Source organism: Coffea arabica, chromosome 2e (genome assembly GCF_036785885.1).
Source record: "Coffea arabica cultivar ET-39 chromosome 2e, Coffea Arabica ET-39 HiFi, whole genome shotgun sequence".
NCBI lineage: Eukaryota > Viridiplantae > Streptophyta > Magnoliopsida > Gentianales > Rubiaceae > Coffea > Coffea arabica.
The window spans coordinates 1,649,473-1,674,762 of record NC_092313.1 but is presented as its reverse complement, the minus strand read 5'-3'; the positions used below and the strand labels follow the sequence as shown (position 1 = coordinate 1,674,762).

The following is a 25,290-nucleotide window of genomic DNA, read 5'->3' as shown; positions in this document are numbered from 1 at the left end:
TCGTGAATCACAGCATTTAGCATATGTGAAGCCAATGTAATACTACATTAACTTGCATTTCCTATGAAGGATTTTGTTGCGACTAGGATTATCTCACGGACGAACATAAAATGTATCTCAACGGATTAAATCTGTGAAACAGTATTCAAAGTGATGCGATGCTTGAGGGGCTATGTGCTGAAAAATTACTTACCGTGTTCTTCAGCCAACTGGAAGACGTACATGTGAGACTGGAGCAAATGGATTCAGTCCCTAAGATCTTTAATGGATTCGATCACTTCAGGCCGCATAATGGACTCTTATCCGAGTACTGATGCTGAGGAGTCAAAAACATTTTCTCTTGCATTTTTAACAGAGCCAATTATCATCCTTACAATCGTAGTGCCCGGCGGTGGAGTTCGAGTTCTCCATTCTACTGAAGCTGGGAACAGCAGCAGTCGGAACTTGGAGCATCATGGCAGGGTAGTTACTGAAGTCGATCTCCCCCGCTGTCATGGCGACTTGTACGCATTAGCAAGCCAGAATGACAACAAAGGTTGGAGCCAGAAGAAGCTATTGGCGGAGCAGAATAGGATGGTGAAATAGGGAAAGTAGAAAACCCCTAATCTGAATGTCGAGGTAAGGCTCCCTCAAGATATAATCTGGCTCCCTTAGCACGACGTCTTGGTAAAGCAAAGCCATGGCCAGGATTTTTTCTTGTTTTTCTTCTTTAATATTTATTTGCTCTGCTGCTGCGTGACTCATAAAAAGGAGATTTTTAAGCTTTATAGAATACGAAAGTTAGGCTTAAAAGGAGTAGGTTCTTCACAAGATTAGTAGTACACTAGTTCTAGTAGTATAATTTTGAGAGTTCTTCTGACCCAATCATAGCATGGATTTGGGTCCCCTCCCCTCGGGGGTTGGCAGTGCACTTCCAAAATAATCAAAAAAAACAAAAAAACTTTTCCAAACTGGAATTCTATAAATTGTTCTAGAGAACGAATAGCTTCGTACCTCGCTTCACTTAGAAGAGAGGAGATGTACAATAAAATATCAAATGTATCCCCTGGAACCAGAACCAGTAGTCATGCGCCCTTTGTGACTCGGGAAGCTATTATCGCATGTCGATTTCGTTACAGTCCTGTCTCTTTTAAGTGTCTCGATCAAAGCCATACACACGAGACTTCTTGTTCGTTCCCCGCCATTCCCAGTAGGAGTGTAGGACGGCTTGGCTTTCAGGATTCTGGGCTCTATGTATATATGCACGGCGCCGCCCTTCTTTTTCCTCTCTCCTCTCTTCTTTTCTGCGTGTGATATGAACACTGGGCAATCAAGAATGGCTGATTTTGGATTCATTGAGAACTCATCTGGGACGATTCCTAAACCGACCATACAAAACATAGTTTCAACAGTCAACTTGAACTGCATGTTGGACCTAAAAGCCATTGCCATGCATGCTCGTAATGCAGAGTACAATCCAAGACGCTTTGCAGCTGTTATCATGAGGATTAGGGAGCCCAAAACCACGGCATTGATTTTTGCCACCGGAAAGATTGTCTGCACCGGGGCCAAGAGTGAAGCACAGTCTAAGCTTGCAGCCAGGAGATACACGAAGATCATTGAAAAGTGTGGGGTCAAAGGAGTCCAGTTTAAAGATTTCAAGATCCAGAACATTGTTGGATCTACTGATATGAAATTTCCTATCAGACTTGAACATTTGGCTTGTGCCCATGCGGCCTTTGTAACCTATGATCCAGAAGTGTTTCCTGGCTTGATATACAGGATGAAGCATCCCAATGTGGCGCTTCTCATCTTTGCGTCCGGGAAGATCATCCTCACGGGAGCAAAGGTGAGGGATGACACTTATAAAGCCTTCGACAACATATACCCTGTGCTCACACAGTTCAAGAGGAAGAACCAACTATGTTGATTTGACTTTGACAAATTGCAAATTACTGGCAACTGTGAATATTGGTGCAGCCAACTATGCTGTGTTTGGGTATTCTGATCCATCCATGTAAGCTTCTGATCTTTCTTATTCAATCACGGTTGAATGTATTGGTAACATCTTGGAAATCTTCCCTCACATCAAACATCACAAAATACTCAGGAGGACAAAAATCCGGTTTTGTATAGAAATAATAACAGATAAAGGATAAAAAATTGAATGCGTGATTTAAACCAACTTTGTAACTTCCATTTCCGGCCTCCTCCTTGTTTTAATTTCTGTTTCGTATCTTACCCTTCGACTTTACCCTGTAATTCAATACAGAACTTTGAAAGGGTTTGGATAACCCTGTAATTCAATCAAGTTAATTGTCAAACGATGAAAGTCATCAAAACAAAAACAAAGCATATAGAAACACAAATTCAGTAAACCTTTCGGAGACTTAAAATTGTTTAGATTCATTCTTTTAGATGAATTTGTTTGAAAAATGTTTCCCCTTCTGCAATCAAATCCAGCTTCTCAAGTTGTACCTGCAACTGCTCCTGATAAAACATCTACCAATAGCCAGCTACATCAGGAATTTGATGTTGATTCTAAACAATGGAATTCGATGATTTGTTGTTGCCCAGCCATCAGAATTAGTATAGGTTTTTTTTTTTTTTTTCAAATCTTCCTATCCCTCCTGCCAACCCTTCCCATCCCCAAGTGTCAGATCCAGAATTTAAATCCAGAATTAGTATAGAGTTAAATAAGTTTAAATAGCATTGTATATCTAATTCCAAGAATATAATTTCCAGGTTCGTCTACTCATAACTTGGTTGACATGGTTTTCAATTCAACCATATTCAGCTCGTTTAAGGGGAAAATGCCCTTATAATTATGAAAGCTATAGAACATCTTTGTCGAAATGCGCCACAGTACGTACATGCTGCTATCTTCTCCTATTCAATTTTGTATCCTCCCCCTTTTCACTCTAAAGCAGGTCATTCTCTTTACCCGAACATGCTATGGCCAAAAAGTTCCATAGCTCAAACATCCAGACAAGGAAACAAGCTATTTTAAAGTCGAGCAAACAGCAGACACACACATGCAGTAAATGCAACTAAGTAAATATAAACAATATTCACAATATTACTGTTTAACAATGAGTATTTACAGGATACACCTAGAAGCTAAAACTGCCACCATGCTTGAAAAGTGTACTATAAACTTAACCCTGTAAACCCCCCACTACCGGACGACTGAGCTTAGGTCATAAGGACTTTACCCATGTTACAAACAACCACTCAAAAGATCATCATGTACTACATAATTATGATCTACTTCCACAGTAACAGGTCGACATGCAGAAGAATGACACAAAACATTTCCTCAAGCAAATACTGAACATAACGGAAGCTAAATTTTGCTTTCACTCAGCTGTCAGATATTGGATAAGTTTTTCGCCTCCCCACTTCATCACCATGCACAGTACTGTTGCCAGTTTGAAAGGATGTGCCACCTCTGAGCATGGCCATTAGGCTTCCTCCGTGTACCCTACTCTCCGGAAGAGAAAATTCATCTAAATTATCTTGTGGTGGCATCCGGCAGCATGCGTCTTTATGTCCATGACTACTCATGCCAACTGAAATTGCTCCCCTATTTGTAGAATCTGTGCCACTGGAAACCGCAAATACCCCTTTCATCCTTTCCATTTTGCTGAAAAGCCGGTTTTCAAGTATGGGAACCATCAAAACACCATCACCATGAACAAGTTTTTCTTGCACCTGGGCAGTGTGGGCAGCACAAAGGCCAGATTTTCCCCGAGCAAACTTATCACACGGAACAGTAGCTTGACCACCAAACTCAGATCCCACTTGTTCCCAGGAGCATCGTTTGCCTCCCCCATGTGCCTTGCAGAAGTCGGTGCTTCCTTGGGCACTCTTAGTACATCCTTCATGTTTACACCTTTTTCCACCACCATGACGAACACAGAAGTTTGTGCGTCCCCGTGCACTCTTTGTGCAACCAGCCATGGAACACCTCTTGCCCCCACCATGACTTACACAAAATAATGTACCCCCATGCACACTCTTGGTACACCCTTCAAATGTACACCTCTTACCCCCACCATGTCCTTTACATAAAGGTGTACTCCCTTCTGCACCTTTTGTGCATCCCAAATAGGTACACCTTTTCCCGCCACCATGTGCTTTACAGAACACTGTGCTGCCCTGAGCACCTTTTGCACAGGTAGGATACTGGCAACGACGGCCACCACCGTGGGAGATGCAGAGGCCAGAAATCCCCTCAGCACTCTTGGTACAATTTTCCATTTTGCACCTTTTGCCACCCCCATGACGAATGCATAAACCGGATTTACCTCTTGCAGCACGAGTGCAGCCACCATGATTGCAGCGTCTACCACCACCATGACCAATGCAAAAGTCAGTACGCCCCTCAGCACTCTTAGTACATCCAAGATGTTGGCAGCGCCGACCTCCGCCATGGGCCTTACAGAATACAGTCCTGCCTTCAGCACCCTTCTGACATCCAGCTCTCTGACACCTCCTGCCACCCCCATGGGCAATACAAAGGCCAGAAGCACCTCTTGCTCCTCTTACGCAACCTTCAAACCTACAAGTTTTCACATTGATGCGTCGCTGTGGCTGAGGAATTGCCCCAGAAGCACAGGAAACTGAGTTTCTAGGAGTTGCCAGTGAGGCAGATGAGATGTTTGTTGTGAGCGGAGTTGGATTATTACAGCTGTTGAGTTGGTCACCCAGAGCAAAGGTCCCCAAACTCTGCACAGGAGGCACAAGTGGCCCGCATTTCCATCGAGATGATGTTGATCCTTCATCCACAAGTTGAACTGTAGCCACCGAAGCTGGAGGTTCTATTTTATTCTTATGAGGACTGGATCCTTGTGTAATGGTAGTAACATCTGATTCAGCAGGTCCAGTTGACAAACTCAACTCCAGATCTACTTCAGGCCTCCTCGCTTCATATGCTTTTGCAGTGATATAGGGAAGCTGATTTGCATAATTTGCCCTATGATTTCCGAGCTGAAGATCAATACTTAGACCAAGATGAATAGAAGAATCCTCTTCCATTTCTCTCCCAGGTGACATTGTAGTGCAAGAACTTGACGAGTGGCCCAAACCAAGAAACAAAGAAGATCCATCAACCATTCCCCATTTTCTCTTGCTTCCCCTGGAAAAATAAGAGTTTGCAACACCATAGGAATCCAACCCTAATACAGGTCTTGCAAAGTCACTTGATTGAACATTAACAAATTTGTTCAGATCAGTTGACACTTCGGCTAAATTAGCACTACAATGTACAGGGGCCTTGTCCATGTAGTATGAACACACGGTTAGATAGCCCAAACCAACTTAAATTTACAAAGCAATGGATTTACAGACTTATAAGGGTCTAAAACAAATGGAAAAGAATAGCTGAAAAAAATTGGAAAAGAAAAATGGTCACTTTAAAACTGCCGAAATGACCATAGTCCACCGCTGACAAAACCTGATGTGTCCCGGCGATCCATTGCAAAAATTCAAATAAAACTTGACCTAATCAAAACCTCTGTAAAACTATAGGTTGAGAAACGCTTTTGTTTCTTGATCACAAATCATCCTGTTCCAAAAAGACACACCCAATTTACACGGTTAGTGTACCAAAGTAAAGAAAGTACAATAACTTCAGGTCCACCAAAAAAATAAAAAAATAAAAATCACAAACGAACATTTAAGCACTTCCATATTGAAACATCTTACACAAACTCGTTACTTTTAACACTCTGAAAAGTTACATAAAAAAAGACAAATGCATTGGTATAAGGTAAACATACTTCTGATAATCACAATTTTGCAAACATTATTTTAATAATAGTAATCTAGAACTAAGCATGAAGCCAGGGAGACTAAAACAGGGCCTAAATAAGAAAAGATGCCTTCTGCACGCAATATTAGTGTACAAAAACCCACAAATGAGGAATCATGCATAAAATCCGAGCCCATATCAAGAAATGGAAAAGGACAAGCAACACCAGGAAAGGGCGTAAAAGTAAGAAAACTTTCCAATAAAAAAAAAGTTTTAGCAAGAAAACTTATGTTCAGGTGGTAGCGAACAAAAAGCCAAATAATTTTCCACAGATTACCAGGAAAATTCAATTAAGCAAACGCGTACTAGGCATCCGCCAAATAATTAGATGAATCATAAATGATAATAATCAAGACGACGGATACTAAAATAGCTATTATGCGTCAACCAAAACAGCTGTTTTTTTTCCCAATTTATTGCACCCAGTTTCGCGACTGAAAAGCTCTTGCAGAGCACCCAAAGTAATTAAAACCTCCCTCAAGTTGATTTCTGCTAGCAACTGGCAAATTTAAGATTATATTTCAATTAAAAGCATACAGTTTAATGAAAATCCGAAGTTCAGAATTACCTTAAGATTGATTGGGGGTTTGGCGGTGCAGGATTGCATCGAATAAGCCGACACAGCTTTGATGAAATAACTAGGGTTTTGCGGTGCCAGCAAATCCTACGAAGATAAAGACACAGACGGAGAGAAGGGGGGGAGGAGGGGTTGTGGAGTGTGTGGAGAAAAGGAGGGAAGGGGAAATGTGTAAGAAAATTTAATGGATTCCAACACTGGCACACGTTAAGGTACCGTTTGGATTGGATTGAAGGAAAGGAAGGAAAGGGAAAGGAAACGATACCAATGCAAGATAGGAGTGTTTGGATAAAATATTATTTAGAATAATTACTGTAATATTTTTTTGTGATGTGATGTATGTGAGGTAAAAAAAATAGTTGTGAATATAAAAAGATGGATTTGAAAATGTATTTATGATATAATGAAATATTATTTGAGATAATTTAACAATCCAAACACACTCAGTTAAGTGCAGGAAAGCAATTTTCAGCCATTTTGTTTGAAGTAAGTATGGAAATATTGAATGTTTGTTTGACATGAAGAAGAGAAAGATCTGAGAGTTAATTTTAAATTATTTCAATCAATTTAGTTGCACTTCCATATGTTTCCGCCCACTTTATGGACTGAAATTATGATTCAATAAAATAACTAGACAATCATTACCTTTTTTAAAACGATATAAAAATGGATATTTGTCAAAAAAATTGAAAACAAACTTGAATCATATAGAGAGCCAAAAAAGCGTATATAGAGAGTTTCTTATGGAGGGAAAAAAAAAAAGAGCCAATGCCTAAGATTTTACACGGATCTAACTCAATAAGAATATGTAAATTGTGCTATTATTTAAATGGGGAAAAGGGAAAATAACACAATAAGAATATGTTAAAATTTGGGAAAAAATGTGCTATTATTATGATTACTCCTTCGAGAAATAAAGCTGAAAATAGCTTCTTCCTTTTTTTGGCTTTGCATACGATTCAATTGTGTTGTCCATTTTTTTTTTTAGCAATTATCAGTTTTTTATTATTTTAATAAAGGAGTGTGGTTGAATTTCCTATTATGCTCTTGGTTGTCAGTGCCAAATGTTGATAAATTTGGTGGATCCGCCAAATACTAAAACTATCCACGTGAACATAGGTGACAGACCATTTCGGCTTAAGAAAAAAAAACCGAGGGACTAAATTGGCCCATAAAAAATGGTTTAGAGACTACTTAGACTTAAAAAAAAATAGTTTATGGACTAAAAATAGTTCAAATAGAAATATGTGTTATGGAAAAAAAAATATGAAGACGATAGACTGTTTAATTGTAATTTTGATAATTACAACATTGTAATTCTGTTAATTACATATCACTCTCAACTATCAATTCTTTTAAGTTCATTATTATCTTATGTTTTTATTTTTATCTTTTAGATTTTCTCACCCCTGATTTATAGATACTACTTCGATTACGGAAATATTACGAACTTTTCTTACAGTATATAATGTTAGGTTTTGATGTATAATAATTAGTCTTAATTTAAACTTGAAGGTAGCTACGCGATAAGTAACTTCTTCGCGCCAGGAGATGATGAAGCTCCTCATCGTGGACATACAAAGCCATATTACTGTTAACTTTTGTGGTTGCGAGACATGTCAATGTATTTACTTGCTGTATCTTTCATGCAAACATTGATTTGACGTTTCATTATTGTGATATCAAATCTCATAATAATGGGAATTAACATGCAAAGTTTCCAATTTGCATCTTAAAAAACTCATTTACATATCATATGCCTCAAAAATAAAAGAATATTTTACTAACTGCAAATACATTAATCTATCATAGTAACATAAAAATAAGGTATTCTTGCTAGTTATTTAAGCGTGCACTTCTTTTTTTGACATATTGAATAAGCACTTGATCAACTCATTTTTTGAATGGAAAAATGATTAAAACTAAGATAATATTAGGTAATAAAATTAGAATTTTTTTCCCTCAACACGGAGATTTGTCAAATTCGGCATATTGCAAGTAAATGAATAGGATCATATTCAAAATTTAGCGATCTTGGATTTTAAGTTCAAATTTTGCACATGCGTCATGCATCAAACCGTGATAATATATAAACTATCAGTGTATATAAGATTTATCTCTTTCCTGCTAGCAAGAAAAGAGTGAAGTAAATGAATAGGACTGGTATTTGTTAAGATGCGTTTGATACATTTGAAATTTAAAATATGAAATATAAAATCTGAAATTTGAACTCATTAAATTACTGAATTATTAAGTACTAAATCAAATAAATGTCAATATATATAATATTAAGTGATAAATGAATAACTTAACATTTTTTTTAGAGCGAGTTTTACCAAATAAATATAGTACCATTTAATTAACATATGTTATATTTTTTGTTATCAAAAGTGCCTGAATATGTTAAGATGTGAATCTATTAAATTTAAGGCCTTATTTGATGATTCAATGGATTCAGACCTTAATATGTTCATAAAAGTTTGATGAAAAAAAAAAATCATCCGTTAATTTAGTGATATTTAATTTTCTAGACAAAACTTACTTCTAAAACCAAGGCTCTATTTAATAACCCAATTTAATACTTAAATTTAATGGATTCAGATCTTAATATGTTTAAGCGCGTTTGATAAATAAAAATTAAATATTTGAATTAATTAAGTGACATTAAATTTTCTAGACAAAATTTACTTTAAAAAATAAGTGATAAATTACTTACTTATTATTTAAGGCGATATACACTCAAATATGTTATATTTAAAACTTGACAATTTAATAACTTAACATATTCAAATTTCAAATTTCATATTTTAGTTTTTAGATTTCAATTTTAATTAATAATTAATATTTTCTACACTGACAGTGTATACACTATCAGCGTTGGATGAATGACAACTAGACAAAATTTAAATTTAAAATTTAATTTTTGCACACATGTCATGAATCCAATGATGATAGTGTATACACCGTCAGTGTAGGAAAGATTTACTCATTTATTATACTCATTCTAAGTGCTATTTAGCTATCAATGAATCTGATATGCACTCAAAAGTATGAGAATTATAATTTATTTAACTTTCAATTTTCAAACTTTACTTTTATAACAGGCATTGGTCTACTAGTATTATTCAGTGATTAGTTGAGTGCGGTGATCGCTGGGCCGCGTTCAACGACGGGCAATAGGAACGTGAATCAATGTGATTACTGCCATTCCAAGCAAACAAGTTAGACGGAATCGTCGGGATCAGATCTTCCCTCGGTCAGTTTTTGTACCGAAAGAACGATACCGGATTTGACGACGTCATCAATGACGTAAGGCTCTACGTAGGCAGCAGCTCGCAACCGTCAGTGTTGCCCCCGTACGCGGCCCACCTGTTTCGGCCTTACTCCTGGGCCCAGTTTGGAGGCACAAAAAGGGGTCACTTTGCAGAGTCCGGCGGCCGAGTTTAATTTGTCGTTATCTTATTCGACTGCCTTAAAATTGGAAGGCGTGGTTCATTCGCAGCTTTGGAAAATAACGGGTTGAAGCGTAAAGACACTGAAGGCGCTTTGGATCATAGCTGTTTCAGTTGCGCCTTTATCATTTCACTAAGGCTCTAGATTACTTTTTCCATTGCCAATTTGTAGAATTAGGTTCTCCAAATTACGACGATGGGCTAAAATCGACGATATGGAGTATTAATTAGTTTATGTTACACCAAAAACAAAAAGGCCAAAAAAAAAAAAATCATTCTAGAAGGCCACCACTTGATTGGAGGCAATCATGTATCTGACCCATAATTAGGCCTGGGTACAATAACGCCCCCAACAAAGAGATAAAGAACAGAAGACAAATGCACCCGACAAGTGGCAGATAGTTATTGCTCCGAGCGCACACGAGGCAACCGAACGCCGCGTTTGGGACGGGAGTAATGGACTCAACTTCGTCGCATTAGTCAACTACGTGGGAGTTCAAGTTTTTTTTCGTAGTACCATATATATGGTATCAAGAAGATAAATTTGGGCAAGGCGACGTACTCTGAAATCTGAAAATATGTCTACGATATATGATGCCGACAAGGAAGACTGATGTGTCAATTGGGATTTGTAACAATTGATTATTGATGAGGATGGTTTTCTAACTGTCCACTTTTTGAGCAAGTGAGTGACACGTTTTCCCATTATTGAGGATAAACGCATTGACGAAATTACGTGGCATTATTTTACAGTTCATTTTGTTTACCGTTTTTATGCATTGTGCATGATAGACTCTGCTTAGATTTAAGGGATAATTTCAGAAACCTCCCCTGAAGTTTCTGACATTTACGCTTACCTCCCCTGTGGTTTGAACAATTACACTGACCTCCCCTGAGGTTACTAATCCTTTAGAAATTCAGTCCAAATGATTAAAATATTATTTTAGAGAGTGAAATTAGAATTTTGTACCTGATTTGTCCTTTGTGCCACATGTCCAATGAATGGCAAAGTATTACAAATTAATTAACAATTAATAAACTTTAACGAGCGTAGTTTATAGGCAAATACGTATTGTCTATTTAAAGTACCAGCTCTTTACATGAATTTTATTTTCAAACATTTATTTTATCACAAATATTTATTCTCAAATACAGATTTGTATTTACTCTCAAATATTTAATTTTTGTTAAATACAAAACCTACCAGTTTTTCTTCCGTAGAAATATTAATATAACACTTTTTCAATTTTAGTTATAAATATTTATGTATTTAACATAAATTAAATGATTCAGGATAAAATATCTATAAAGAGCCAATACTTTACTCATGTAATGGATGAAAGTCATAAAAAATTAATAGTTTATGAGGCCATTTATTTTTTTAAAAATATTTAATTTATATTAAATAGATAACCTACAGATTTTTTTTGCAAGAATATTACTTTAACACTTTTTAATTTTTAATTACAAATGTTAATATATTTATCATAAATTAAATATTTGAAAATAAAATATCTGTAAAGAGCCGATACTTTAAATAGGATATACGTATTTGCCTATAAACTACACTATTTAAAGTAAGGAGTATAGTTTATTGATTTAAGTTAAGGAGTGTAGTTTATTGATTTAAGTAAGGAGTGTAGTTTATAGGCAAATACGCATAACTTATTTAAAATACCGGCTCTTTACAGGTATTTTATTTTTAAATATTTAATTTACAATAAATATATCAATATTTGTAATTAAAAATTAAAAGGTGTTACAATAATATTCTTGTAAAAAGAAAATCGATAGGTTATCTATTTAATATAAATTAATTTTTTTTTAAAAAAAGAAATGGCCTAGAAAATGTTAATTTTTTATGGCTTTCATCCATTACATGAGTAAAGTATTAGCTCTTTATGAGTATTTTATTCTGAATCATTTAATTTATGTTAAATACATAAATATTTGTAACTGAAATTGAAAAAATGTTATATTAACATTTCTACGGAAGAAAAACTGGTAGGTTTTGTATTTAACAAAAATTAAATATTTGAGAGTAAATACAAATCTGTATTTGAGAATAAATATTTGTGATAAAATAAATGTTTGAAAATAAAATTCATGTAAAGAGCTGGTACTTTAAATAGACAATACGTATTTGCCTATAAACTACGCTCGTTAAAGTTTATTAATTGTTAATTAATTTGTAATACTTTGCCATTCATTGGACATGTGGCACAAAGGACAAATCAGGTACAAAATTCTAATTTCACTCTCTAAAATAATATTTTAATCATTTGGACTGAATTTGTAAAGGATTAGTAACCTCAGGGGAGGTCAGTGTAATTGTTCAAACCACAGGGGAGGTAAGTGTAAATGTCAAAAACCTCGGGGGAGGTTTCTGAAATTATCCCTAGATTTAATTTGAACCTAAATAGGAATGACAGATAAAGTCTCTTCCCAAACTTAGCATAAAAGGCGTTACGTCAATGTAAAAAGAGCAATAGAGAAAAACTGTTGACTTGTTTAGAAAGAAATTATTTCTTTTACTTTATGGCTCAAGAAAAAGTTCTTTTTTTTTTTATTCTTCTTCAATATTTTTAATACATTCATTTCAAAACTAGTTTGAACTCGCGTATCATTCATCTTAAATCAACCTCATTTATCTAATGCAACCTTTACACTGATGTGTCATTCTATCTCGATTTGTCTTTGCTCCAGAGATAAAAATTTTCCCTCGAAAGCTTCTCTTTTGTACCAAATTCGTATCTCAATTAGAAGAAACATTGGTGAGCGAATGACGAAATCTTTGATTTAATCATCAAAACCCCTCTTTATCCGTCCTTCTTCATAAGATATAGAACTTTGCTTGAATCTAAAAAGGGAAAAAGGTGTTAAGAACATTTATTAAAGACAATACTTGAAGGCTCTTTCGATCCCATAAAAAAAGGGAAAAAAAAGTTAAATATGTTGCAAAATATAACTTACTCGTAATCTATAAGGAACTCCTATCTAATCCACAATAAAAAAAGAATATTTCTATCCATTTATCTTTCCTTTTCCCATTAAGCCTTCCAAACAATGCTTAGGGCGCATTTGATAAAATTGAAGTTTGATAACTGAAAATTGAAATATGAATTCGTCAAGTTATTGAATAGTTAAATACTAATTTCGATACATTTGAGTGTATATCAAATTAAGTGATAAGTGAATAGCTTATCACTTATTTTTTGACTAAATTTGGTCTAGAAAATTTAGTATACTTAATTAATTCAAATATTTTATTTTTGTTATCAAACGTAACTAAACATATTAAGATTTGAATTTATTAAAAGTGCTGAATTGATTTATCAAATTGGGCCTTAGGATTCTTTTGCCGGTTTTGGCAGGTCAACAAAGTGCTCGAAATAAAATCTTTCATTTTTTGTACTATTAAAGATTATTACTACTCCTATTTAAGGAGAGATGAAATGGATGAAAGATAAATAGAGATTTTTCATATTTCATCTAGAATATTGGAAAGAGGATGACCATAATGTGTGCGGTAGAGCCCCAACGAAAAATATATATACACATACATGGAAGTTGTTATTTTAAGACCAATATTTTCTCTCCTCGATAATATGCTTAATTGAGGAAAATTAATGAGTTATTTAAATTCTTGGATTTTATTGTTGAACTCTTTTATAATTAGTTTTTTTATAGTTTATCTATTTTTAATAGATTTATCTTTTTAGATATTTGAATTATTTGTGTTTATGGCTTTTGTCTCCTCTAACAATATCATATTTTTTGATAAATATTTATAATTATTTTCTCCTTACAAATTAACTTAGCATATAAAAAATTTTAACAGTTACAATATTGCTGAAAACTGAATATTTGTTGATGTAAAAACACTCGGGGGATTTTTTGTTTTGTGCTTAATTAAGTATTCGATGAATGCTAGTATATTATAGTAAAAGTATGTAAAGAAGTTTTTTAAAAATTAGTATAATAATTAAACATTTAGATTACATCAATTTTTAAAAATTAAATATGAATGAACATATAATATTGTTGTTAATTTTTTTAAATTTAAATTATTTGTGCTTGCATAAAATTACAATAAAGTTTTAAAAAATAAACTATGTTAAGTGACGAGCAAAATACTACTACTAGTTTCTGAAAGAAAGGAAGAGCATATGTAAACTGGTCGTAATATTCGTTGCACACACTCGTAAGATCCTCATCTTATCTTTTTCTATTTGTGTTTGCTTCTCGGCTGAAGACTAAATCATACCGCAACTTTTTGATGGAGTTGACTGGTATGTGAATTCTCTCACTCTGGTCGGTGGCTTTTTGTAGAAACTTGGGTTGGACGGCCACTAACATTCGCCTTGAAGGAATGGTCTCAAATTTGCTGTTTCACACCGAATATCTCTCGTGGAAATTGAACTTGATGCTCAGTTTGTTATTGATTTGATTGCCAAACTGGACACTAAATCTCACGAATTCTTTTCCATTGCGTCTGATTGTAGGATCTTGTTGGGCTTTGTCCCGAGCCACCGCTATTAATGCACATCTCTGAGGGAAGGCAATAAGTCCGTAAGTTGCCTTACAAAGAAAGCAGCCATGATGCAGAAGGATTCTTTTGCTTTAGATGACCGTAGGGGTTTATGAATGCCCCAGATTGTAAAGACTTGGAGTCCGTCTAGATGTCGAGTTTTTGAAGTTTTTAAAGAAAAAAAAGGATTGAAGTAAAAAAATAAGGATTAATCTTCTATATACGAATAATGTATACACTTTCACCATTGAATGCATGACACATAATCTGAATTTAAATTTGATCTGCAAAATTTGCATATGTGTGATAGTGTATACATTATAAGTATATAGAAAATTAACTCAAAAAAAATTAAAAAATGTGTCGAGAGGATATTTCTAAGAGATTTTGCAATCTAGACAAGGCATAACTACTCATTTGATATTAATTATCTACTTAGGCAAGAGAGAGAGAGAGAGAGAGTTTTCATTGGTGTGGTAATCAGTTATTGGATGTTCAATTAAAAAGGCAAGGAAGAGTTCCCTTCCATGTTCATTTCATTACACTACTGCGAAATTGAAAAACATACCTTTGTCATCACTAGGGGTGTTTCGCGAATCAAACCGCGAGCGGCTCGAATACGAGTTCGAGCTAATTAAGTCGATCTCGAGCTCAAAAACATTAAGTTCGTTGGCTCGCGAGCTCAATTATATATATATTTTTTATTTTTTATTTTAATAGTAAAATTACATATATATTCCTAATATTTTATTATTTGTTAAAAAAATTATTGTTTTACTCATTTTTTTTAAATTTTTTTTATTTTTTAAAAATAAAATAATAATAAATATTTTTTTTTATTTTTTAAACTCGAGTTCGAGCTTCACAAAATTAACTCGAGCTCGGCTCGATTAGCCAAAGCTCGACTCGAGTTCGGCTCGGTTGCACCCCTAGTCATCACATCAATCTTGTCGTCAATTAGAGTTGGCCAGGCGGCGTTTACTCAAATTTTGAGTCTCAATTATTATAAAAAAGGAATTAATAAAATAACTAAAAAAGGAAAAATTAGAAACCAACACATACTGCAACGAATAAAATAATGCTGAACCTATTGCAAATGGAAAATGGATTGGTACAACGTCATTTTAGTGGGATGAAGCATTTGCAAACAAATAATTTTTTTTTTCAATTTAAGAGAGACTTAATTGTAAAAACGTAAAAGAAGGAAGAGCAAAGAAAGAGTTTGAAAATCCAACCAGGGAGAGCCTAACAATTTATTATTTTTTTTCTACTGGTACTAAATACTAAATATTACTTGCAATGACCATCCCAATTAGAATTCTCAGCCCAATGTCCCCCTGTACATCTCACCCCAAACTGTGGACTTTGATTGTAGTATCCATAAAAAGGGTCCCATGAGACAAGAGAAAAGAAAGGACGTGCCGAGTATCAACATATTATAATCCCAATCTTTCCATTATTTTCGTTAGTATAAATCCGAGGTGTCAAAATGGATGACTTTGACGGGTTTGGATTAGTTAAAATGGATAATGAGTATAAATGAGTCAATCTATTTATATTCATTTAATTATATAGGTATAAATGGGTAAGTCAATAAATGAATTGAGTAACTCAATTACCCATTTATAATCTATTTATTTTAACTTTTTGTAAACTCTTTTAAATTCACTGTTGCAAATTAAGTTATCAATTTACACCACCATTTGCACCTATCATTAGTTTTAAATATTTACTTATAATGTTCAATAAGCCTAATTACTAATTTTTTTTCTATCCATACTCTATGTCGCAGACTTACATACTATTTAATAATTGAACAATAAGAATATAAAAATTTGAATTAAGCACTATAAAAGTTAACATAAAATCTTAATTCAAAAATTTTGAACCCCTAACATTTTTTTGTGTGTAAATTTAAAATTTCGTTTTGGAAAGGTAGGAAAAGAGACTAAAACTTGTCATAAATTAGTAATACTGAAAAATTAGCAAGTTAACAAACTAAGAGAAAATAAAATGATAAAATAAAACCAACAACTAATAAGAATAATGAAACAAAAGTAGTTAATATCATGACAAAATGAAAAATCTAAAAAAAAAAGGGTGGGGATAAATTCTCGTAAATCATACTGCTGACAAGCAAATTTATACTATGAAGAGTTGTTATAGAAGTTTTTTCAATAAGAAAAAGGGAGCAAAAATCAAATGATTTTTTGTTAGTTACTTGAATTTATAAATTTAAATCGGAACAATGACATAAGTACAGATAATTATTGTTGGTAGTAACATTATGGTTTTAGGTGAGTGATTGGTTACGGCAAAAAAATTATGTGGACCCAAAAAAAAAAAAAAAAAAAAGCTCTTGATTATAGTAGTAGTGAGTTTATAACAGGATCATCAGAAAGTAGATTTATGGATGGAGCTAATATGGCGGCACTGATTGCCGCAATATGGATGGGCCTGTTATTTCTCAACCAGGAGGAGGCAGGAAGGAAGTTAAATTAAGGTTGTTCAGTTTAATCACAATCTCACAACAGCCAGTCCGGCGGACAAATAAATTACTAGAAATTTAGCTGTAGCAGTTTACTTTCACTTGTTCCCTGTTCGCATGTATACTATTATTTATTAGTGGCCTGACATATATATGATCCCGAAAAACATTTATTTATTTCTAGATGATGATGAGGTACAAGTACAATGGATATTATTTGGACGGAAGTGCATATATCCTATAGCTACTCCTGAAGAGAAGACTGTCTCCTCTGAGACGTGTTATTCTGGAATCAATCTGGATGGACATAAGATAAGGGCGACTAATTCAGACGCTGCCCTTGATAGCTGAACTATATCCGCGGTCAAAATATTTGTTCCAGATCATGACCCCGGCGTACTTGGGAGACGACGACTTGATGGATGGTAGAACCTGAGAAGTGAGGACATTAGGTGGAATATACCCACCACTGCCGGCAGCATCTGCGGATGCTGGTACGCCTAGGAAGATCTGATTGGACGGAACTGAAGTCCACTGATTCCATCTCGCTATCAGGTTATCAGCATTAGCCCCATACTGACACTGCCCGTTGTTGTAAAATTGTATCCAGACGTAATCGAAAAGGCCAGTGCCGATAGCCGTGCTTAGATGACCATCAGGGAATGGGCATTGCGGAGCGGCGGATAAGTAGACCTTTTTCTGCGAGCTGAATCGGGAGAGCGCCCTGGCCAGATCGTCCCAATACAGGCCTGTCCCGGTTTCGATATCAAAGTCTATACCGTCTAAAACAGCATCTCCCAGCGGGCGGGAACCTGATTGACCGCCCAAGAAGGTGTTCCAGAGGTAATTGGCGACTTGCCCTGCATCGTCGGCAGAAGTAAGGCCGTAGTTTCCAATCTGACCTCCGAGGGAAAGCAGCACTTTGATGTTTCGGTTCTGGCAACCTTTAATTTCAGCACTCAAGGAGGCGCAAGTGCCCGAGGGGGGGTCGCAGTGGCCGGCTAAGTTCAACACTGGTGTTTTTCCACCGCCGAAGGTCGTCAGAAATGCCAGGTTCACAAACTGGTAGTTTCCACTGGCGCATGTGTCGGCCAAGCTTCCTTCATCGCCGTGTTGACCCCAGTAGACGGCAATTCCTGCAGCTTGTGCGGACTGGAACAAGGATACCATCAACAGTGAGGATGACAAGACTGGCAATAATAACCATGTTAAACCCGCCATGTTTTCAGTTACTGTGTTTGTATCTATCTATCTACTAGGTTTTGAGAATGCGTCTCTTGGTCGATTGTGTTGCCCTAAAGATCCATCCACTTATATAGGTTTAAGGCCGTGCTCATGCAATGCAAGCCCAGACAGGTGATGTCATGATGAGAAAAATGCAAACATGCGTGTTTTGACTGTAAATCATCGCGGTTCTGGTACCGACGACAGGACGTTGAAAGAGCGAGCATACGATTGCCTTGCCACAACTGAACTGGTCCAAATTCGTTGCTTTAGAATATTCAACAGCGATTGACTGAGTGTGAAGTGTTGGACAATGACATGCTTGAAAAGTACGTAACGTTCCTGCTTGTAACTAATTTCCGACATCCATGTGCCGTGGAGACGCGAGAATGCAACATGTGTTATGCAAGCAAGGACGTGCCTAGTTTGGACGATGGAAGAAGAAGAAAAGATGAAATGGAAGACTACGAGGAAGATTAGACCTCTAGAAATGTTTTGTTCACGCGCGCCTAGACTTGACTCGATAATCTAAGGCCTCGTTTGAACAGTCATTTTTTGTCGAAAAATTACATCGTTTTCCGTGATCATATTATTCTATTTTTTTTTTCTGACATATATTAAATCGCAACAATAATTTTTTTAAAAAAAAAATTCTAAAAAATGCAATCCAAACACAACCTAATAATCATCTATAGGAACGAACGAAGTCGCAAGTGCCACATATATGATATGGTAAACCTTCTCCCAACCTGGGTCCATGTTGAAGACTCGAGTTCGTGATCCATCCGTCTCTGTCTCGCTTGTTTTGTCTTGATTGCCTTAAATCCAATCAGTCCATGTTGAGTCTTGACTACGGCAAGTCTGTGAGTACACAGCCCTTTCAATGAACAACCGGGAAGTCTGTTAGCCATCGGATGACCCATAAATGAAGAGTTCCAGGAAAGAACCCCAAGAATTTGGTGAATTATTATGAGATTTGATTTTGTGACCATATTTTCATCTCCAATTCGCTGTGCAAAATTGTTTGGAATTTACTGTGGCTTTAATGACGTAGGGAGGCGGAAGGAAACTTCCGTTCATTTTTTATTACTGAGATGGAATTGTTGACAAGTTTGAGCATGTTGTGTCAGAGAGAGAATGGAAAACTAGCCATTGCCCTGCTGCTCACTCCTTTTTTTTTTTTTTTTTTAATAAAAAAAATATTCTTCTCTTGTTTACAGTTGGGTCTAAGTTGTTAGAGATTTTGATTCCGTTAAAACTAGGGTTGCATTTGACCTTTCCACGATTTACATGACGTGAAAACATAACACGGTTCACTTCAATTGAAGAGAAACAAAAATACACACACACGTACAAACTCAATCCAATCCAATTTGCCACACCAATTCTCACATAAAAACTCGCACATCCTTGTTCTAATTACCAAACAGGATTTGAAAAACCCTTTCAGATTAGTATCGTCAAAAATTCACTACTACTAATTTTAAGAGTCCGTGCAGCAAATGTGGTACTTTTAAGCTTTCTACACAAAAAATATATAATAACTGCAGTCGTCGACAAATCTTCTCATTTGCAGGCACCACCAGTCAATTGCTGATATCTGATCTCAAGTGTTAACACTCATTTGACATATTTGTAACAATTTTAATTAACAAACCAGCGCTTAACTTCAGAGGTGGACAAGGATCATGACTGCTGCAAGAAAAGAAGTTCAAATAACTTAGAATTTTGAGAAACTTTTATTATTTAAGCTGAAGGGGGCTGATATCACAACGAATTTGCTTAGATGTAACGATCTCCTTAAGGAAAAAGAAGTACCTTCCACAAATTTGGAGATATGGCTGCATCATTCTTTACGTCTTCCAGTCTCAACATGGCTGCACGCCCCTCATATATAGATGTAAGCTCGGCCATAGCTCAAAGAGGACCCTGATTCTGCACGCACCACCAACATTAACTCAAGGCATGTAACAGTACGCCGTCGGTTCTGAGGTCGCCAACAGAATAGAAATTTTGGTTCGAAAACCTTTGATCAATCCCTCGTACGAATGACCGAACAGAAACATCAGAGCAAAAATGTTACGATAAGAATACCATTCTGTATTGCTGACCTATGTGGATTCACCAATAATCACCGCATGAGCAAAATCCATTCTCAAAGTGATGAAAGCGGTTTGCATCCCGTATAATGATTTGGCGTTCAGTAATCTTGGAGATGAGCTTGGCAGCAATGTGGCAGTCCCTGCAGACCCGTAGATTCTTAGTAATCCTAATCAGGGTCCCTGGTTTGGTGTTTATCATGGCAAACACAATAGCCAACTTCTCACTGTGAACTACCAGATGATTTTCCTTATCTTCATCCTCAACGTCATGAAGGGCATCCTCTGTTTCTGGGACATAACCTGCATCCTTCATCTTTCCAATTAATGCATCCAACTCCTCGTAGATCTCCGTTGATTGGGGATGTGACTGGTCACCAGCAAGGAAAGTGTGCACCTGATTATTCAGCTCAACATTGCTGATACCAGGCAGTTTCTTTATTCCTCTACACTTCATGATTGACCTAATGGATGCCACTTCCTTCCATCTCCCAGACTTTGCGTATATGTTCGATAAGAGAACATAATAACCAGATACCTTTGGAGCTAATTGGAAAAGATGATCTGCAGCTTCAAGGGCAGTATCCATGTCCTTGTGAACGTGACAAGCACTCAGAAAAGCTCCCCAAACTGTCTCATTTGGCTCCAACGGCATCTGCTTGATAAAGTCATAAGCCTCGCGTACTCGTCCTGCACGTCCTAGCAAATCAACCATGCATGCGAAATGTTCTAACCTAGGTACTATCTTGTATTCTTTTGTCATTAACTCATAGAAATGTCGACCTTCCTCCAACAAACCAGCATGGCTGCAAGCTGAGAGAATTGAGACAAATGCTATAGCATCGGGGGTAATTGACTCCTGCATTTCTGAGAACAGTGCAACAACTTTGGCACCTTTCCCACTCTTACCATAAGCAGAGATAACCGAGGTCCATGACACAACATCCCTCAAATGCATCTTATCAAACACTTCCTTAGCCTCTTGTAAACATCCACACTTGGCATACATATCAATTAAGGCATTCTCAACAGACAAATTAGGCCAAATTCGCTTCCTCTCGACATATTTATGAATTCGCTGTCCCATCATTATGGCTGAAAGATCCCCACAAGCTGGGAGAATACTAGAAATAGTTATAGCATCTGGTTCTATCCCGCTCTCTTCCATCTCCATATAAAGTTCGACCGCCTTGTTAGGCATAGAATTATTCACATATATTGCTATCATCACATTCCACGGAACCAACTCATCTCTTCTAACCTTCATGAACATATCCTCGACAAACGCAACATTCTCGGAAGACGTATTAGTAACGGCAGGCAGCAGGCTTGCCAGGGTGCCAGCATCAGGGTTCAGACCAAACGTTTGCATTTCCCTACAAACTTCCAAAGCATCATTAAACCCTCCATTTTGTGCATACCCAACGACCATTGAGTTCCAAGAGACAACATCCCTCCTGGGCATCTCGTCTAGGACAGAACGAGCACCCGTCAAACTCCCACATTTCCCATACATGGCTATTAAACCATTCCCGACATATAAATTTCCATCAAGATTCATCTTCAAAACTTGGGTATGAACTTGCAAGCCAACCCGCAGATCCATGGAGGCAGAGCAAGCTTTTAGAATGCAGGGGAATGTATAATAATCAGGGTTCGTGTTACTCGAATTCATGCTCTTAAACATGAAGAGAGCATCATGATAAAGATGGTTGTTGACGTAGCTTCTAATCATAACATTAAAAATCACGACATTTCTCTCGGGAATTCTATCGAATATCTGGCGGGTAATACTGGTTTGGCCACGAGCAGCATAGGCCCGCATCAACTTGATGCCAAAGGAAATGCAGGAGCTGAGGTTCAGATGTAAGATGATCCTGCAGTGGATTTTTTTCAAGGTTCTGATATCTGGCCATTTGTCTAAGACTTGACTGTAAGAAGCGGCCTCCGAAGGGACCGTGGCAGTGGGCAGGGGTAGTGCTTTTTGACAGGCAGTTGAAAACTGGCGGGAAACATGAAGGGGAATTCCAATGGATTTCATGAATTAAAGCGTGCATCGGTGCATGGATGCAAATTACTTCCTCCTAGGAAGAAGTTCGATTACGGCCATCTATTTGCAATTGCCAGGGTCCAGGGATGAATATTGTGCTGTAAAAAGGGCAAATACTATCGAATGCAATTTGATGGTTGAAACTAGGATTAAAGGTAAAGCAAAGGAATAGTAAATTAATACTCCAGTAATTAACAGCAGATAAAGTAATTCGGGACAAGGAAGCTTTCTTGAAAAAATAAAAAAATACCAGATTAATAATGTTAACTTTTTAGACAGCGAACAAATGCTGGCTTACATAAACATTCAAAAAATTAAAGAAAATAATTTAGTCCATAAGCCGATAGAAAACTTTGTTAAATTGCATTATTAGAAGGTTTTAATACATCTTGCCCTCTATAATCACAGATTGGTTTCAGTTCAACTCCCCCCCCCCCTCCCTCCCTCCCGTGTTGACGAAATAGAACAAGTGCAATTCTTATTGAGCGTAAATTAATAAATTCTGTTCGTTTTTTCATTTATTAAAAGATAATTACATCATTAAAATTGTTTAGCCTTTGACGATTTTAGCGTTTTGATGCCAATAGATAAATTAATATACCAAGTTTACCCTCTCATTGGAGATATATTGTTATGTGCAAAAAGTAAGTAAAGAGACGTAAATGTAAAACGAACAAAAAATACCGATAAAAAAATAAAAGAAAGTCATTTTCTCTGCCTCTTAGATTGTGGTTCAATCTAAAATGGCTATTGTTAATGGGACTAACCTGTATCATCTATGTTTAGAGGTGTTATCTGATATCTTATTTCCTAACCATAGAAATATTACTTATTCGCCTTTCTTGCTCTATCTTGGGTTTTAAATGTTTCAGATGTAATTTTTTACTGGAAAATCGTTCATTTACATACTTTAAATGAATCTTTTAGTTCTTCACTTTTAAAATGATAATTTTACACCATTTACAAAATCAAGTAGGTAAATTTTGATTCCAATTTAGATTTTCGACAACTTTTTATCCCGAATTTATCACATAACTGACGCATGGTCATTTTTATGGGGACAAAAGGTTAGATTCCAGTTGTAGTTAAACAAATAGTCTGATCCATATTTACTATTATTCCTAAAAAGTAATATTTAACTCGAATTATATTCATTTTTCACCTAAAAAAGTGGAATCTGACCTTTTGTGTATAAAAATTATTGCATATAGGTCACGTGGAGATTTCAAATTAAAAAATGATTAAAAAATTAAGTTGAGACCAAAATTTGCAAATTTGAATTTGTAAGGGTCATAAAATTAATATTTTAGGAGTAAAAGATGAAAATATTCATTTGACGAAATGTGAGGACGTTTTAAACGATTTTTCCTTTATTTTTTATTGGATTAGTTTTGTAGCAGCTTAATTTTTTAGAGGAGTTGAGCGAAATGTTTTTAGGTTGAGAAGGAAGGAACGACAAGTTATTTCTTTTATGGGATAATTGCAGAAACCTCCCTTGAGATTTCTGATATTTGCATTGACCTCCCCTCTAGGTTTAGAAATTGCATTCACCTCCCCTGAACAGTAACAATTCGTTGCAGAAACCTCTCTGACAGCTTGATGTCCCATTAAAAAATTATTTGTAGAAGTGAGATAAAACATTTCTTCCAATTTTGCCCTCATCTTACTTGACAATTATTATTTGCTTGACAATTGCTTAACTAATTATCTAATTAGTTAATAGTTAAGCTAATTAACTATAAACTATATCTAATTAACTATTAACTATTAACTAATTAATTAATTAACTAATTTCTATTTATCTAATTTACTAATTTACTAATTATCTAATTAACTAAAGCTGTTGTCTGTCTGAAACTAACAAACTATTTGCATGTTAAACTAATTAACTAACTAATTGATATAAAATAGTTAATTAGTTAAGCAGTTAATTAGTTAATTAGTTTAACATGCAAATAGTTTATTAGTTTCGGATAGACAACAGCTTTAGTTAATTAGATAATTAGACAATTAGTTAATTAGATAAACAAAAATTAGTTAATTAATTAATTAGATAATTAGTTAGTTAATTAGTTAAGCAGTTAATTAGTTAATTAGTTTAACATGCAAATAGTTTGTTAGTTTCGGACAGACAACAGCTTTAGTTAATTAGATAATTATTTAATTAGTTAATTAGATAAATAGAAATTAGTTAATTAGTTAATTATTTAATAGTTAATTAGATAATTAGTTAATAGTTAATTAGTTTAACTATGCAGAAATAGTTTGATTAGTTAATAACTATTAACAATTAGATAATTAGTTATTAGTTTAACTATGAAGAAATAGTTTGATTAGTTAATTAGTTAATTAGATAATTAATTAATTAGTTAATTAGATAAAATAGAAATTAGTTAATTAGATAATTAGTTAATTAGTTAATTAATTTAACTATGCAGAAATAGTTTGATTAGTTTAATTTGTTTAACAAATTAAACGTTGGTTTTGATGAAAGTACTCAAACCTTTCATCTGGTAAAGTCAAATCCAATAGGGGTACTCTAGTAATTTTACACACTTTTACCTTTTAAATTAGTTCCAACTTTTTCTAGGGGAGGTTAATGCAATTTCAAAATTGATAGGGGAGGTCAGTGCAAATATCAGAAATCTCAGGGGAGGTTTCTGCAATTATCCCTTCTTTTATATATACAATTAAACCCTAGCAAGTAGCAACCACTTAAAAATGGGGATGTTGGCTCCCTGCGATTATAAGGGCAAACTTGTCCTTAGATTTTAATGTGGGATTAATCACTTCAATAAATTTGTCCTTAGTTTTTAATGCGGAATTAATCACTTCAGGAATTGAAATTCAAGAGATATTTCGTCTATTTCGTGAGTATGATTGGTGAACTGAAATCAATCTTTAATTGCAGGGACTAATATGTAATTAAGCTTTATTAGAATGAATGGCCACAGACTTTGAATGAGAACCTGATAATAGCACAGGACGATACAGAATGTTATCGCATGTCAACATCCCTAAGGACGTTAAGTCGTCACCCATTCCTTTCTCTTCCACGGGTGAAAACACGTCACA

The 25,290-nt window shown here is 35.4% G+C and overlaps 4 protein-coding genes across 5 annotated transcripts; 1 reads left to right on the top strand and 3 right to left on the bottom strand.

The window, feature by feature from the left end:
- The first annotated feature begins 155 nt into the window (after positions 1-155).
- LOC140036492 (TATA-box-binding protein-like) lies at positions 156-1,981 on the top strand. Its single transcript, XM_072078046.1, has one exon. The coding sequence runs from the start codon at positions 1,232-1,234 to the stop codon at positions 1,907-1,909; it is 678 nt and encodes a 225-aa protein (XP_071934147.1). The 5' UTR covers positions 156-1,231; the 3' UTR covers positions 1,910-1,981.
- Positions 1,982-3,015: 1,034 nt separating this feature from the next.
- Positions 3,016-6,585, bottom strand: LOC113729975 (uncharacterized). Its single transcript, XM_027254362.2, has 2 exons — positions 6,363-6,585; positions 3,016-5,548 (listed from the first exon to the last, which is right to left on the bottom strand). The coding sequence occupies exon 2, from the start codon at positions 5,263-5,265 to the stop codon at positions 3,343-3,345; it is 1,923 nt and encodes a 640-aa protein (XP_027110163.2). The 5' UTR covers positions 5,266-5,548; positions 6,363-6,585; the 3' UTR covers positions 3,016-3,342.
- A 10,411-nt stretch (positions 6,586-16,996) lies between these two features.
- LOC113729974 (acidic endochitinase SE2-like) lies at positions 16,997-18,304 on the bottom strand. The gene has a single exon (XM_027254361.2). It carries the CDS (start codon positions 18,061-18,063, stop codon positions 17,170-17,172), a length of 894 nt encoding a protein of 297 aa, XP_027110162.1. The 5' UTR covers positions 18,064-18,304; the 3' UTR covers positions 16,997-17,169.
- Positions 18,305-19,388: 1,084 nt separating this feature from the next.
- Positions 19,389-22,420, bottom strand: LOC113729973 (putative pentatricopeptide repeat-containing protein At3g49142). 2 transcript variants are annotated; one of them, XM_027254360.2, is made up of 2 exons: positions 19,885-22,420; positions 19,389-19,761 (listed from the first exon to the last, which is right to left on the bottom strand). In XM_027254360.2, the coding sequence occupies exon 1, from the start codon at positions 22,204-22,206 to the stop codon at positions 20,188-20,190; it is 2,019 nt and encodes a 672-aa protein (XP_027110161.1). In that variant the 5' UTR covers positions 22,207-22,420; the 3' UTR covers positions 19,389-19,761; positions 19,885-20,187. The 2 variants fall into 2 exon arrangements, with proteins under 2 accessions (XP_027110161.1, XP_027110160.1); XM_027254359.2 differs by having other exon boundaries at positions 19,389-19,758.
- Between the last annotated feature and the right edge of the window lie 2,870 nt (positions 22,421-25,290).